General features: G+C 43.9%; 1 protein-coding gene across 4 annotated transcripts in view; it reads right to left on the reverse strand.

Moving 5' to 3' along the window:
- The window catches only part of EBF1 (EBF transcription factor 1), a 490,083-nt gene that overhangs the window by 427,513 nt on the left and 45,956 nt on the right, over positions 1 to 16,614 (reverse strand). For all 4 annotated transcript variants that reach the window (XM_073649881.1, XM_073649880.1, XM_073649877.1 and 1 more), the window contains exon 6: positions 10,313 to 10,381. In XM_073649881.1, coding sequence (XP_073505982.1) covers positions 10,313 to 10,381 — 69 coding nt within the window. The remainder of the gene's footprint in view (positions 1 to 10,312; positions 10,382 to 16,614) is intronic.

Below are 16,614 nucleotides of genomic sequence, written 5' to 3' on the forward strand. Positions count from 1 at the left end.
TCCAAAGTAAGGGGGTGAAGTCGATCTTAGGAACCTGGATGCTGTTATTGTTTTTTTTTTTCGTTTTTATTTTATTTATTTTACTTTTTTTTTTTTTAACTATTTTTTTTTTCATTTTTATATAAAAAAAAAAGTTTTCAGAATAGATCTGTCTGGATTAATAAAATGTTACACTAAGACAAACTGAACTTGTTCATAAGATTTGTATGTCCAAAGGGAGGGGGCAAAGTCGATTTTAGGAGCCTGGATGCTTTTTTTGAGTTTTTTTGGTTTTCATCTTTTTTTTTACTTTTGAGGGTCACATAACACCCACGTTATCAAGAATTATTTTTCTGAACCTAAGTATTAATTCATAATATTATCTAACCTGATTAGAATTGATAGAACAACATGCCAGGAATATAATGACACCATATAGTGCACATGTAGATAAATACTACAGTCTTTATGAATCACTCTTACCATTATGATGGAAATAAATCACTGACTAATGCTGCTGTTATCACATTGACTTCAGTTCATAAGTAACCATTATCAAGTGGTCTTGAAAAGAAAATATTTTTTTTATAGCCACACCGCCTTGTGTAGTAGTGACTCATTCATTACACAAACTTGGCAGTCGACCAGCTTAGCATATAGCCTTTAAAGCGCGATTACATACTTATATATACTGTATGTCCAACCCACATTCAAGTACCGAAAGAGTTAACTGACATTAGCTGAAACATTCAGATTTTTTTTTTCATAAACAGCGCCACCCTTGCCCATAGGTTACATATGGTATTGCAGTTCAACCCTGTACAAGCAAACAGGGCTTCGTTGCAATACCAGAATCAGCCTATGTGCAAGGGTGGCGCTGTTTCTATGAAGCTTACATATTCTTCTAATCCGAGGCGTAAAGTATAGATAGATTGTCAAAAGCAGATATCCCCTTTAAGCTCCCCTTGGTGAGCTGAAATGTGCGACTCTCCCCCGAAAGATGATCTTGGAGCAGATAAGGATCGGTCAAGTTTGACTTTCAACGCCTGATCCCTTTGGCAGCGGCTTCTTTGCGCTCTCCTATGAAACTTTTGGTCAAGCCGATCAGTTGTCTGTATGGGAGATACTGGAGAGATAGCTGCCGGCCAAATGTGCACTCGGCCATTAGCAATCTCATGTGTATGGGGGCCTTCAAGGGAAGAAATCAGCAGTATTTCACCCCCCAACCTATTTATATGCGCCTGTAGCTCTTTCAAAGACGAGTCCAACAATACCTTTACATGGTCAGTCTGTTCTTCCGTTACTGAGAAATAAGCGTTTGAATTTATATGCAAATGAGGCTGAAGAGCTATGGTAGATCTGATGCCTCTGTCACTCTAGCTCTATTCCCCTCCTCCTGCTTGACTAACAGCCTCCTGTGTGACTTCAGGCAAAATACCTGTCAGTCAAGCAGTAGGAAGTGGCACTGGGCGGGAAATAGAGCTGGAGTGACATAGGCTTCAGATCTACCATAGCTCTTCAGCCTCATTTGCATATCAATTCAATTGCTGATTTCTCAGTAACTGAGGAACGGACTGGCCATTTAAAGGTATTGCTGTACTTGTCTTTGAAAGAGCTACATGTGAATATAAATAGTTTTGGGGGTCAAATTCTGCTGAAAAGTTCCCTTTAAGATCATGAAATGAGAATTGCTCCAAGTCTAACTAACTAGTGTTAAAAGCAGTTATTACATACAGTACATACTGAGATCTCGGTTATTGAAGTAGGGATTTTAAGTCCCACCCCCGAGGACCACATAGGAACACCCAAAAACAGGCAAGAACATTTTTGGATTTACAAAATCTCCACCCATTTCCAGAATTTGCCAAAATTGTTCTAAAAATTTAGGAGAGTGACAACTATTTTTTATTAGTTCTTATTATTTTCCTTCTCTGACCTTCTGTCCATTACCTCGACCTCTTAAGAAATTCTGCGCTTTTTATCATTCAGAAAACTTAATAAAACCATGTACATTAAAAAAAAACATCAGATAAAAATTGAAAATTAATTAATTTTTCTTTCCCATTGACATATATCATCATGTTCCATTACCTTACAGCGGATAGAATTAATTATCCCTTATGCCACGGAGATATGGTTAATTTAAAGGAACGTACAGTCAAATTATATTATGAAAAATCTACATTTTATTAATGATGTTCAACAAAACCCCAAAAATGTCAGCAATATCTAGAAAATTCTAGATTATTTCACAGAAATCCCCCAAAAATCTTACATAAAACAGAACAAAATTAACAAGCTGATTCGGTTTGCTACTTGTAGAAAGGGACGCATATCTTAAAAAGTAACAATTTCACGCCCTAATGATCCGGGGCTCTTTACTGTCAGTCCTCGTTAATGCACAGTGCTCTCTCTGCACTCAAAGGAGGGTTAATACACAGAGAGCAGTAATGAGAACAGGACAGTGCCACCATATATCCAATTACGTAAGGCCTAGCTAAAAAGCAGTGAGAAGCCCGATACAGGAACTAATAACTACCCGGAGTAAAACAAGGGGAAGGAGAGAGGAAGAAAAATAATAAACACGCGAAGGACAGAAATAATAGGTGGAAAATCAGCTGGAATGGAGAAAAAGAAAAAGTTGTGACAAGAAGTTTAATAATACTAATAAACTACGAGGACTAATACAGGAATTTAGAGGTTCAGACAAAACATTATAGAAATACAGGGATAGATAGATAGATAGATAGATAGATAGATAGATAGATAGATAGATAGATAGATAGATAGATAGATAGATGAATGATAGATAGATGAAAGATAGATAGATAGATGATAGATAGATAGATGATAGATAGATAATAGATAGATAATAGATAGATGATAGATAGATAGATGATAGATAGATAATAGATAGATGATAGATAATAGATAGATAGATAGATAACAGATAGATAATATATAATGGATAGATAGATAGATAATAGATAGATAGATAGATAATAGATAGATAGATGGATAGATAGATAGATGATAGATAGATGATAGATAATAGATAGATGATAGATAGATAGATAATAGATAGATGATAGATAGATAATATATAATGGATAGATAGATAGATAGATAATAGATCGATAATAGATAGATAGATAGATAATAGATAGATGATAGATAATAGATAGATAGATAGATAGATGATAGATAGATAATAGATAATAGATAGATAGATAATAGATAATAGATAGATAGATAATGGATAGATGATAGATAATAGATAGATAATAGATAGATAATAGATAATAGATTGATAGATAATAGATAGATGATAGATAATAGATAGATAATAGATAGATGATAGATAATAGATAGATAGATAGATAGATAGATAGATAGATAGATAGATAGATAGATAGATCCGAACATGGCAGATGTGTAACTATAAGGATCCAGTTTCCTTTTTCTTACTAAGCTTAGCAGCGCTGCCTCACTTCTCTGGACTTATTGGATCGGTCTTCCTTCAGCCATTGGCCCTCGGGAGCTTTACACTAATTTACACTTTTTGTACATTTTGTAACCTTTTATATGTTTTTATACCATACAAGGCGTTTTATATACAAATATAAATAAAAAAAATACTTAAACTTTTAGCCTATCTGAAAACCTGCCATTTTTATGCAGACATAATTCAGATTTTGCTTATCGTTAAACAGGGATACCGTGGATTTTCTTAGAGCCGAGGCCATTTCCTCCAGGGATTTTTTCACAGATTAGTTCCTTACACAGACCATTCCTACGCGTTGACAGACACATTCCATAAACCGGTGAGGCCAGTCGAAAAAAAAAAAAAGAAAATCCAACAACTTTGGACTGAGCTGTTCCACGTTCGAGCAGCCTGTAATATATTCCGTCCACATACATGACTGTGGAGGTGCACAAACTAATTCACAATGTATTTATTAGGGAAAGAGTTGTCAATGTCAATGGGCGGCTAATTAATTGCCAACATCTAATTCAAAGTGGCCACCAGGAAAAAAAAATGTAGATTTGTTCACAAGCTGCTGAGTTTCTAATAACCTGGGAACAGATCGGGGTAGCTCCCTTCGTGCCGGGTGAAAATGACGGTAAGATAATTGCACTCTTTTTTCATTCATTTTTTTGGAAAATTAAAATAGAAAAACCAAAGCAATATATAAGCGCTGTACACATAAAGAAGTATACTAGATGAACAGGGAAGTACATAAAATAGAGAGCTGAAAATTTAATTGGGCACCACTTTGGACCTAGTTCACACCACACAAATACCCAAACCAAATCCTGAGCGACCCACCACAACCCTTTCTTCCCTTCCTAGTCAATGGCTTAACAATGGGGGGGGGGGCACACGGACAGTTGCCCTGAATGCTAAAGTGGATGGGGGGGCTAAATTTTCCACTGTCAAATGAGTAGCGTCGGCAAGCTCTGCATCTTCTTGGTAGTGAGTTGCTGCCTATGCAGAGCACCAAATTAGAGGGGAGCTTGTCATCTCATTCTGTGCTCTGCATAGGCAGAAACTGAGATGACAAAACTCACTATAATGATTTGAGCTCTGTCATCTGAGTCACTGTCTATGCAGAGCACAGCAGCCGATGACAAACTCATCTCAACTGCTACGCTCTGCATAGACAGTGACCAAAGCTGATAGAGGCTGAGCAGCTGATGAATGAAAAAAATATTGAATCATGTATCAAAAGCAACCCTGCCGCAACTATACCCCTAGCCTTAACCCTACTACTAACTCTAGCCCTAACCCAAGTAAGGGTTAGAAAAAAGTGTCCCAAATCTAAAAAGGAGCTCTTAAGGAATGAGGAGAATATTGAATCATTTGTAATGTACATGATTCAATACTTTCTTTTTTCTTTCTTTCATTCATTTTCTTTCATTCATTCATTCATTCATTCATTCATCAATGATTTTAAACTTGAAAACACTTTTTTCTACCCTAACTAGGGTTAGGGCTAGATTTACCACTATGGTTAAGGTTAGGGTTAGGATTGAGGATAGGGTTAGGGATAGAATTATGGATAGGGATAGGGTAATAAAATAATTACTTAAAAAAAATACAATAAAAAGTAAAAAAATAAAATAATATCCATTGTCCACGGGTTAAGAGGCATAAAATATTCGCCTTGTATCCAGGCATTTGTAACCCATGCTATGCCACTGCTTACAATGCTCATGAAGAGGTAGAGCATTATCCATTGGGAACCAGGAACAGTCAGATCTAAGCTGGAACCGTCCTTCTCTACGGACCCCATAAAAGTCATCTGGATAGCATTTTTTTTTATAGAAGCACATGTTACATTCAAGCATAAAGTACGGTAACTTTTCTTTTTTTTTTTAAAAACATTTTAAAAAATTTTCCAAATAAAAATAGCACCCAAACCAATAAACATTCTCATGAATCAATTCTTTGCAAACATACATTTAGTTGAAAACCAATACATAAAATAAATACAATAGAAAATAAATTGACAAATAAATTAATATTTGAAATTCCAGCGTGGCGAACTTCCCCCAGAGGAGCAGCAATGCCTATGGTTTTCATCACCTGCCAAATGATCAAGAAATTGGACCTTCCTTTGTGCTACCACAGATAAATAAATTCAGGATGACATTTCAGTGCAGATGGGGTTGTTTTTATAGGGTTGTCCCAAACAAAATATATTACCTACGTATGGAATAGATGATAAAAGTATGATCGCTGTGGGTCCGTCCCCTGAGACTCTAACAATTCTCGAGAATGGGGAAACAAAGTCTCATGTATGAATGGAGAAGCTTTGAGCATGTGCGACCTCTGGCATCAAGCATACGCACTACCATTCCATTCCCATAAGAGATTTTAGGCCAGAAGTTGAACTCCCAGAGATCATACATTTAGCTCCTCTTCTGTAGATAATAAATATTCTTTATAGAACAACTCCTTTAAGTTATAGTCTCAGATTTGTGCCGAGTGCTTATTTAGGTTGAAAAAAATCATTACAGCATATATTAAAATAATAGGCATTGAAGAATACCTTTCATGGAATTTTTTTTTTAATTATAGTGTGTATCTCCTCCAGTTCCTGCTGTTTCACTGATTCTGAAACTGTTTTCCTTTTTTTTCTGCGCCCCTCCGTTCCAAAGTTATGCCACTTGGTAATAATGGTGTCAATTTTCCCTTCAAGCAACTGGGCGTATACCATAGAATTTCTTCATCGCAATTTGTTTCTTTTCCTCTGATGCTGGCCAATCAAAACATGGCCACGCCCACAGAGAGGTTCTACAGTACACGCCCAGTTGCTTGAAGGGGAGATTTGCTTCTTTTTCACAAGGGGGCATAACTCCGGAACGGAGGGGAGCAGACAAAAAAGAAAAACTGTTCCAGAATCAGTGAGACGGCAGCATTTGGAGGAGACACCTGATTTGTATTAAAAAAATCAAGTGAAAGTTCCCCTTTAAAGAAAAAAATCTTTTAGCCGTATGCAGTATTATGGATTTTTGACCTGAGAGACACGCCTGAAACACATTGTTTTACTTAACACATATAAAAAAAAAACATTTCCTCTGCACTAAAAAAATCATCCTGAGAACTTCTTCTGGGGTAGCACTCTTCTTTTTATATTTGCCACTGCAAAATAGCAACCTTTATATAGATGACATTCGAGTCATGATAATATTTTTTTTTCATGAAGTGAGATCACTGATAGACAGTAAGACGTAGACATGTATTATATTTGGAGTAATTTAGCTTTCCACTATCTATTGAGTTGGAATGGAATTTCCATAATTATAGACAAAGTCATACTCTCACATGGACTGTGGTCAGGGTTGGACTGGCCCACCAGAGAATCGGAGAATCCTCCGGTGGGCCCTAGCTTCTCCTTCAGGAGAGTTCATAGTGCAAACCTTGCAGCTGCTATGGGGCTCTTGAGCGGAGGAGAAAGGTGGGTCCTCAAAATCAAATCTTCTGGTGGGCCCAATGTTTTTCAGTCTGACACTGACTGTGGTCCATATCACAAAACCAATGCTCAACCGTGAAATACAAGAAAAACAAATCCAACTGATCCTTTCGTACCAGGCACATAAAGACAATACACACAATACAGAATTTAATCTTGCATTATATTCGAAAACAGAAGAAGAATCAAGAAAAATAAAAACAACAAGATCTACTGATGGCCTGGTGCCAAAACCCAGCAAATGAGCCTGATGGACGTTATCTCCAACCCTAGACATCCATCAAGACACAGACATGACATTCACCAATCAAATGTGATCAAAACCAAAAAGGCAATTCAAGTCCAAGTGTATAGTATAGGTAACAAAACAACATCCGCCACCCAGTGCCAAGAAGACGGCCATTTTGTTGGCCAAGTGAACATCTCAAAAGAATGGTTTAGGCCAAAAGATGTAAGCCATGGGTTGTGTACAAAAGCCAGTTGGGTTCAGATGACAAATCCCCCTGGAAATTTGGTAGAGGCCACAAAATAGCTTCTTTGGCCATAAGCATTGGGTGGTCTTTGCACTCACAATGAAAGCAGCAGTGACTTTTTCTTATGTATTCAAATTGAGGTAGAAGGCAGGAAGAAATCAGCAACCGCATTGGAAAGGACTATAAAAACATTATTTATTAGTATCTATTAAAATATCAAAAGGAAAAATAGTAAAAAGAAATACACTAGGCCTACGCGTTTCGAGCACTAAGGTTCTTAAAAATGCCTTAGTGCCTGAAACGCGTAGAAAAAAAAAAATAAACATACAGGCTTGGACTGGCCCACCAGAGTACAGGAGAATTCTCCGGTGGGTCCCTGTGCAGGAGTGGGCCACCACTCTTTTATATGAGCAGTACTTGGCACAATACTCTTGATTCCCCATATACAGACAAAGGCAGCAGCTTATTAATTTAATAATAAACCCAATTTATTACTATAGAATTTTGTGACTGAGGATAATGTCATATTTGCATGTAGCTGAAAAGTGGAGCCCTGGAGTTGATGTGACTGGTGGGCCCTTGGCACCCCAGTCCAACACTGCCTACATGTTTCGACCCTTTAAGCTCTTGATTATGATTAAGAGCCTTAGTGTTCGAAACGCGTAGGCCTACTGTGTTTATTTTAATTTTTTTCCCTTTTGATATTTTAATGGGTACTAATACATAATGTTTTTATAGTCCTTTTTATTGTGGTTGTTGGATGTCTTCCTGATTTCTACCTGATCATTTTCACCGGTGAGCCGACTCGAGATCTCTGTCCGAGCACCGCACCCTGATTAGATTGAAGGATATCTGGACAGGGTGAGCTGATGTGATATTTTTCTTTGTCTTTATCCAGATTTAGACTTGTGTTTTGGTAAATGATTTTATATTTGGGTTCAAGGATATCCTATTTTGCTAAACGGTCCTTATTACAAAACTTCCGGTCCCTACTCCGACCAGTCAGCATTTTCATTGGGGACATAGATACGGATGATAATTTCTCCTGACTTGTCTACTTTAGAAATACTTGTTTTCCATTCAAAAATATTCTTGACCACTTGAGTTCTGTTCTTCTTGGAAATGTATGAATGAATAGTCAACGGGGCGCTATCATTCCTATTGTCAAAAGGGGTGTCCCTACATATTCTGATGCTTTCCATTCACTGGTGACACCTGTATCTTCACGCCCTATTGACAAGGGAAACCGTAGCGTCGAAAGTGAATCTATTCCTACATGTCCAAGAGGATTATCAGAGGGACCGTACATGGAAGTGTTCTAAAAAGATAGACGGTCCACCATTGTTTTTCTTAAAACAGACGTACCAGGAGAAAAGATGGGTCTCTGTAATGAGGATTATTATTTTTATCCTCATCAATGTCCCCTATGATAATGCCGACTGGCCTGTGTGGATGACCAGCAGAATTGTCAGTAGGCTTGGAGGAGAACATTGAGAGCTGGTAAGTCTTTTTTAAAGGGAAACCAAAAAATGACCTATTGTTTAAACAGGTTTTTGTGTTAAATGTCATTTTTTATTATTATTTTTGACTATGTTTTTTTCCTGTATCACAATCTGTATTAAAAATAGCAAGCAGATATCTTGCAATTCTCACACTGACCACTGGAGCTTTTTTATTTTCATACTTCCAGGAAATGCACATGTACATTAGCCACAATGACTCTAACCCCACCTTCTGTATTGAGGCATCTAATGAGCGTGTGCAATGTTCATTATGAAGGGAGAGGAGCAGGGACAGATGGTGATTGGTGGATCCTTTGTTACCAGCTATGTATAAAGGTTATTGTATTCTTGCCTCTGCTGATAAGGAAGGGGGAAATCAGGGACAGATGGTGATTGGTGGATCCTCTCTTATCAGCTGTGTATAAAGGTCATTGTATTCCTGCCTCTGATGATAAGGGAGGGGAGCAGGGACAGATGGTGATTGGTGGATCCTTTGTTACCAACCGTATATAAAGGTCATTGTATTCCTGCCTCTGCTGATAAGGGAGGGGGAAATCAGGGACAGATGGTGATTGGAGGATCCTCTGTTACCATCTGTGTATAAAGGTCATTGTAATCCTGCCTCTGCTGATAAAGAGGCTGCTGAAAACTCTTCCTGAAAAGACAGGAAGTATGAGTCTAAAAAAGCCCCGGTGGCCAGTATGAATATTGCTAGTTTACAAATTCGGGTTTTTAATACAATTATTAAAAAACATTGCCAATTTAAAAAAAAAAAATACATGTAACACAAAAGCCTAGGTCATTTTCTGGTAATAGCTTCCGTTTAATGTGTGCATACCAAATAATAGTGAAAGTTTGCTTATGGGCATACATTATTTTGTTCTATGACCCCAATTAAAATAGCGGCCCTCTCGGAGATCCCCCTTTAAGTCGTGTAAATCTAGGTATGGCAATTAAATAGATTTGATCTTCGAGTTACTTTACTCATTAGGAGAGCCAAGTCCAATGTGAATATCGTATACATGTAGCCACGTATTAAGTTGTGACCTCTAGCTTTGATTAGTAGTTTCATGAAAGCCACCACGGTGAGTTTGGCGGCCCCCCGTTTAACAGTAAATTCCAATGAACGTTTTTTGGAACCTTTATTAAGTTTGAAAAGCAATTAGAGATTGTGCTACATTACGGAACAGATGTTATAAAGGGCAGAGAAGGTGTTATATGGTCGAGTGCTCGCTCGTCTAATGGCACTAAAGTGCGCTGTACCCAACCGTCACCGCTGCTTTCATCTGCCCAACACCCGCTTCGAAAAGCGGCATGGGGCAGGTGCTTCATAGTAATGAGGATCAGCAATGGAGAAGAAAATAAAGGCAGCTCCAACCTGTCAATAATCACCGGATCGGAGGGTGTCTCGTTCCGATTCCCACAGCTCTTCTTATCACAACAGCGACTGCGGAGTGAAGAAAAAGAAAAATTTCAGTATTATGGCTGTACTGCAAATTCAGCCTCATTGAGACAGCGGGTTCAAATTGCAGCCACATTAGCGGCATCCGAGCTACCTGGAAGCTGTGTCAGAAAACACGTAAAGCCGCATGGGGGCTAATTACTCACTGTAACCTCGGCCAGCACAGCTGCCAGCTTATTAAGTCTCGTAACGGCACAGGTAAGCGAGCGAATGGACCCCCGAAATACTGACTTTATGCCTTTTCATAGTTTCCGTATATCGAATTTAGATATTATTTTCAAAGCATCTAAATAAAATTTACTGGAGAGCATTAAAAGAAACAATAAAGATTTGCAATTTGGAGAATTTCCCCCCTAAGGCCATGATCACACATGGAGGATGCACAGCAAAATTGAAAATTTACAGTACAAAGCATTTTTCATAGGTAGAAATACACAATTAATATGCATCATTATGGTCCACTAAGGCCATGATCATACATGGAGGATGTGCAGCAAATTTTCAAATTTACAGTACAAAGCAATTGCATAGGTGGAAATCCACAACTAAAACACATCACTATGGTGCACTAAGGCCATGGTCACACATGGAGGATGCACAGCAAATTTGCAAATTTACAGTACAAAGCATTTGCATAAGTAGAAATACACAATTAATATGCATCATTATGGTGCACTAAGGCCATGATGACACATGGAGGATTCACAGTAAATTTGCAAATTTACAGTACAAAGCATTTGCATAGGTAGAAATATACAATTAATACACATCACTATGGTGCACTAAGACCATGGTCACACATGGAGGATGCACAGCAAATTTACTTTACAAAGCATTTGCATAGGTAGAAATTCACAATTAATATGCATCACTTTGGTCCACTAAGGCCATGATCACACATGGAGGATGCACAGCAAATTTGAAAATTTACAGTACGAAGCATTTGCATAGGTAGAAATACACAATTAATATGCATTACTATGGTGCACAAAATTCAATTCTAACAGGCAGATTTTGTCACAGATTTCTAACGAGATCCAACATGTAAATGTAGCACCCTGAGGACTCGGCTGCTACAGGGGTATTACACCTCAAGCCAGAGGTGTGGTATTCCACTCCCGGGTAAGGATGGAGTGTGGAACTGAGCTAGTAGGCTGCATGCACTACATACATCCCATTTCCGGGGGACAGAACGACGGTACTCCCACCAGTTTATGTGCAGGTACGACAGCGTCTGTCCCTGGCTGGAGTGGGAGGGGGGTGGAACATCCCAGTAGTGTAGGGGCAGATAGGGGGAGTAGTCTGGGTAAAGATAGGAGCTCATTGGGTGCTGGTCACCTGAGCTCACACATAGAGGGAGTATATAAGGTGGGCACCATCTTAGAACAGGGTGAGTTCAGTCAGGCAAGAGGAGCCGAGCAGAGGAGCTCAGCCAGAAGGGCTGACAGGGAGCTGTGGCTCCGGCTGGGCCCAGCTCCAGAGCAGAGCCTGCAGAGGGAGAGAGGAGAAAAGAAGGACCCAGAGAGGAGACAAGAAGGGAACCCCAAGATCCCAGAATAAAGACAAAAGGGTGAAGGGTTGGCGGACAAGGGTACCGGATCCCAAGCTGGCGGAGGCCAAAACGAACCTTAGCCAGGAACCGGAGGTCGTGGTCAGGATCTGCCACGACCCTCACCAAATCCACTAGAAAGGCACACCGAGTATAGGGTCAGGGAGCCCAGAGGAGGCTTGACCACCAAGAGACCCGAGGGAGCCGGCCAAAAGTGGATCCCTGGTGGGAACGGCCAGAGGAAGGGAGAGTCAGAAAGGAGCTCAGGACCACGCTCCGGAATTGCCTGGGGGTTGGCCGAGTCCAGGACCTGGTGGACGCAGCACGGCTCGGGTGGTCACTCAAGGCCAGAGTGACCAAGAGAACACCAGTAAGTAAAAACCCTGAACTGCATCTCCTGACTCTGAATCTTCTTTCTGCATCATCACAACCCCCATCCTCTACACCTGCTGCCCTGAGGCCATACCCCTCCCATTGGGGGTTATACCATCACTGCTGCACATATACCACCGGCCTCAGTGGACTGCTCTGCAGCGGCGGCTTCAAAGCCGCACTCAACGGGTGGCGTAGTCGACAATCAAGTTAACATCTACTGCCATAGACTGCCACTTAGTTTGACACCCTGGGCACGGACCGGGTCACCGCCACAAGGACTACTACCCCCATCGAGACCCGGCTCCGGGTATCCCCTACAGCACTGGCCCAGGGGGCGCGTCAACTTTTGGCGTAGTCGGCAGGATCTCGTGCCCGCAACCACCGGGTACTGCGTGCCTGAAAAAGAGACTTTTAAACTTACCTGTGGTGAAGATTCCCGCCATCCGGCGCCATCTTCAGCCTTCTTCCCGCCATCGGTGAAGATTCCCGCCATCCACGGAGTTTCCCGCCACTGGGAGACGATTCCCGCCATTTCAGAAGATTTCCCGCCCTGGCAGAGCGGACGCCATTATGGGCGTGCCGGAGGGTGGCAAGAGGCCACCTCCCATCGTGGGCCAGGTCAAGGAATGGCGCCAAAAGCGGAAACCGCCCCCACCAGCAGAGACTGTGATGTTAGAGATGTCCATCAGCGTGAGGGGACTGCCCCTGGAACTGACAATCACCAAGTTACCCCAGGACCGCCCTGAGTATGGGCGTATACAGAACAAACGAAAGAAGATGGGAGCAGCTTGGAGGAGTCTGGAGAGGAGTCTGGAGGAGCCGTACCCGGAGATGGAGGGAGAGGCAGGCAGCACCGACCCAGTGGTCAGGAGCCTGTTGCAAGCGACAGCCCCAGAAGGCCTGGTGGAGATCCTGGCACAGCTCCCCCGAGACCGGGAGCGTGCACAGACCGCACTGGAGGGCTTGGCTCAGAGGATGGCCCGAGTGCAGCGGGACGTACTGGCCGCATGGAGCAGAGAGATGGCCCAGCAGGCTGGAACCCGCCAGCGAAGCACGCCACCCACAACAAGGAGCATGTCCGCCTCTGAGGACGGTGCAGGAGGGACGACGGCCGGAGACGACGCCGCGGAGGGAGTTGAAGAAAAGGGAGCAGGTAATGGGGACGACAACATCCCGTGCCCGATGGTCGCAAGCCTGCCCCAACTCCCCGTCGCAGAGCCCGAGACCCCACTCACCACTCACGTTGCTGCATCGTCACCGCTCCAAGCTAGGCCTCAAGCGGCAGGAGCCGCGGCCACGCCCCCTGTGACGTCACGCGCCGCAACCCTGAGCGCGGCCAAGCAGGAGACGCCACTGGCCTGGTCGCAAGGCCTGGTGAACCCGGGCGCCGCAGTGCCAACAGCGCCCTCTACCTCCACTGAGCCACCGGCCTGGTCGCTGGGCCAAGTAACCCCGGGCGCCGCCGTCTTCACGGTGCCCTTTACATTCAGGGTGCCCCAAGCCTGGTCGCAAGGCCTGGTAAACCCGGGCGCCGCTACCACAACAGCACCCTCAACGTCCACAGCGCCACACCTGGGTGAAGACCTATTTGCCCAGCACACATGCCCGGATGGGCAGCCCTTTGTGTGGCCGCCGGAGTTCCACCATCCCCGACTCCGGAAAGAAAGACCTCTGGATGAGCCCCTGATCCCGGCTCCGGCGCCCGTCAAGATGACCCCGCTCTCGTTAGAGGAGGCGCAGTTCGAGTGGGACCCCGCAGGAGGAGACCTCATCGGGTTCACTCAGGAGACCCGGGCGGCCGCAGCTGAGCGTGCGGAGTGCTGTCGCCAGCAGTTAGAGGTCTTTGACAGAGAAAGAAGGGAGAGGCGGGTCCGTGAGCAGCGGCTGCAAATAAAAAGTGCAGAGCAGAAAAGCCGGACCCGAAGGAACCCCCGTGCAGCCCACGGTCCCCGTGCCACCGGGACTGTAATTAAATTCCAACTGCAGCACGGTTGGGGCTTCATCAGAGATCATCACACCCCCGGCGACGTCTTCGTGACCAGAAGAGATGTCGAGTCCCACCTACCGGAGGGACACAGAGGTCGTGACCTATACCTGGGTGACGAGGTCACATTCACCCGGCACCAATGTGCCAAAGGACCCTATGCCCTTCATGTACATCGCCTGACGGAAGAGGAGCTGCGGTGTGAGGAGGAACAAGAGGACCCGGACGGGTCTGAAGCCTACCCTCAGGAAGGAGCAGGAGGGCATCGTCACCATTAAGAGGTGAACTGAAACTGTAAAATAGTTACCCGTAAGGGTATATGCCATGCTGCTAATTTAAATATGTTCCCCGTTGGGACAAGTGTGAACAGCCATCCCTTTTCCCCACTGGTCGAGGACTGAGAGCGGCCATACCTCCCCTTGTATATAGTTGCGCTTTCTAAGGCGCCCCCTACCGGTTTTATAGGAAACTGTTTTTTGCTGATAATATATATATTGTTTTATATGTTTATGATGTTTTTGAAAAAAAAAAATTGTATGTTTGTGGATGTTTTTATTCTTTTACAGCCCGAGGACGTGCTGTGATTTACCAGGGGGGAATGTAGCACCCTGAGGACTCGGCTGCTACAGGGGTATTACACCTCAAGCCAGAGGTGTGGTATTCCACTCCCGGGTAAGGATGGAGTGTGGAACTGAGCTAGTAGGCTGCATGCACTACATACATCCCATTTCCGGGGGACAGAACGACGGTACTCCCACCAGTTTATGTGCAGGTACGACAGCGTCTGTCCCTGGCTGGAGTGGGAGGGGGGTGGAACATCCCAGTAGTGTAGGGGCAGATAGGGGGAGTAGTCTGGGTAAAGATAGGAGCTCATTGGGTGCTGGTCACCTGAGCTCACACATAGAGGGAGTATATAAGGTGGGCACCATCTTAGAACAGGGTGAGTTCAGTCAGGCAAGAGGAGCAGAGCAGAGGAGCTCAGCCAGAAGGGCTGACAGGGAGCTGTGGCTCCGGCTGGGCCCAGCTCCAGAGCAGAGCCTGCAGAGGGAGAGAGGAGAAAAGAAGGACCCAGAGAGGAGACAAGAAGGGAACCCCAAGATCCCAGAATAAAGACAAAAGGGTGAAGGGTTGGCGGACAAGGGTACCGGATCCCAAGCTGGCGGAGGCCAAAACGAACCTTAGCCAGGAACCGGAGGTCGTGGTCAGGATCTGCCACGACCCTCACCAAATCCACTAGAAAGGCACACCGAGTATAGGGTCAGGGAGCCCAGAGGAGGCTTGACCACCAAGAGACCCGAGGGAGCCGGCCAAAAGTGGATCCCTGGTGGGAACGGCCAGAGGAAGGGAGAGTCAGAAAGGAGCTCAGGACCACGCTCCGGAATTGCCTGGGGGTTGGCCGAGTCCAGGACCTGGTGGACGCAGCACGGCTCGGGTGGTCACTCAAGGCCAGAGTGACCAAGAGAACACCAGTAAGTAAAAACCCTGAACTGCATCTCCTGACTCTGAATCTTCTTTCTGCATCATCACAACCCCCATCCTCTACACCTGCTGCCCTGAGGCCATACCCCTCCCGTTGGGGGTTATACCATCACTGCTGCACATATACCACCGGCCTCAGTGGACTGCTCTGCAGCGGCGGCTTCAAAGCCGCACTCAACGGGTGGCGTAGTCGACAATCAAGTTAACATCTACTGCCATAGACTGCCACTTAGTTTGACACCCTGGGCACGGACCGGGTCACCGCCACAAGGACTACTACCCCCATCGAGATCCGGCTCCGGGTATCCCCTACAGCACTGGCCCAGGGGGCGCGTCATAATGAGAATATTCCATCAAGAACAATATATGGGCCCTTTGCAGTCCAATAACTCATCACAATGCACAATTCCACTTGCTTTGGAGGTAGAAATGGGTCTCCTTACTTCTGATGCCCCTGTGCGGCTGCACTGGTTGCACCATTGATATGTCCACCCCAGCCTTCAAGGGGTTGTCACCCTTTAGAAAACTTTTACCTGCCAGCTCAATTTGTTGTATAAAAAATAAATCACACTTTAATTACTCTCTCAGGTAGGGATGAGCGGACCTGTGGAAGTTCAGGTTCTGGTACCCAACCCGAACTTTATTCCATAGTTCAGTTCGGATACCAGAACTGTACCCAAACTTGAATCAGAACCCGAACCCCATTGAAAACAATGGGGACCCGATCTTTGAGCTGGAAATTATTCTCTCTCTCCGCAACAGACTTCCCCCGGAACTTCAAACATTGCAACGGACTTCCCGGAGAAGTCTGTGTTCAGCACTTAGCACCAG

Source organism: Phyllobates terribilis, unplaced genomic scaffold, assembly GCF_046119375.1.
Source record: "Phyllobates terribilis strain yellow unplaced genomic scaffold, ASM4611937v1 Scaffold_10__3_contigs__length_209671492, whole genome shotgun sequence".
NCBI lineage: Eukaryota > Metazoa > Chordata > Amphibia > Anura > Dendrobatidae > Phyllobates > Phyllobates terribilis.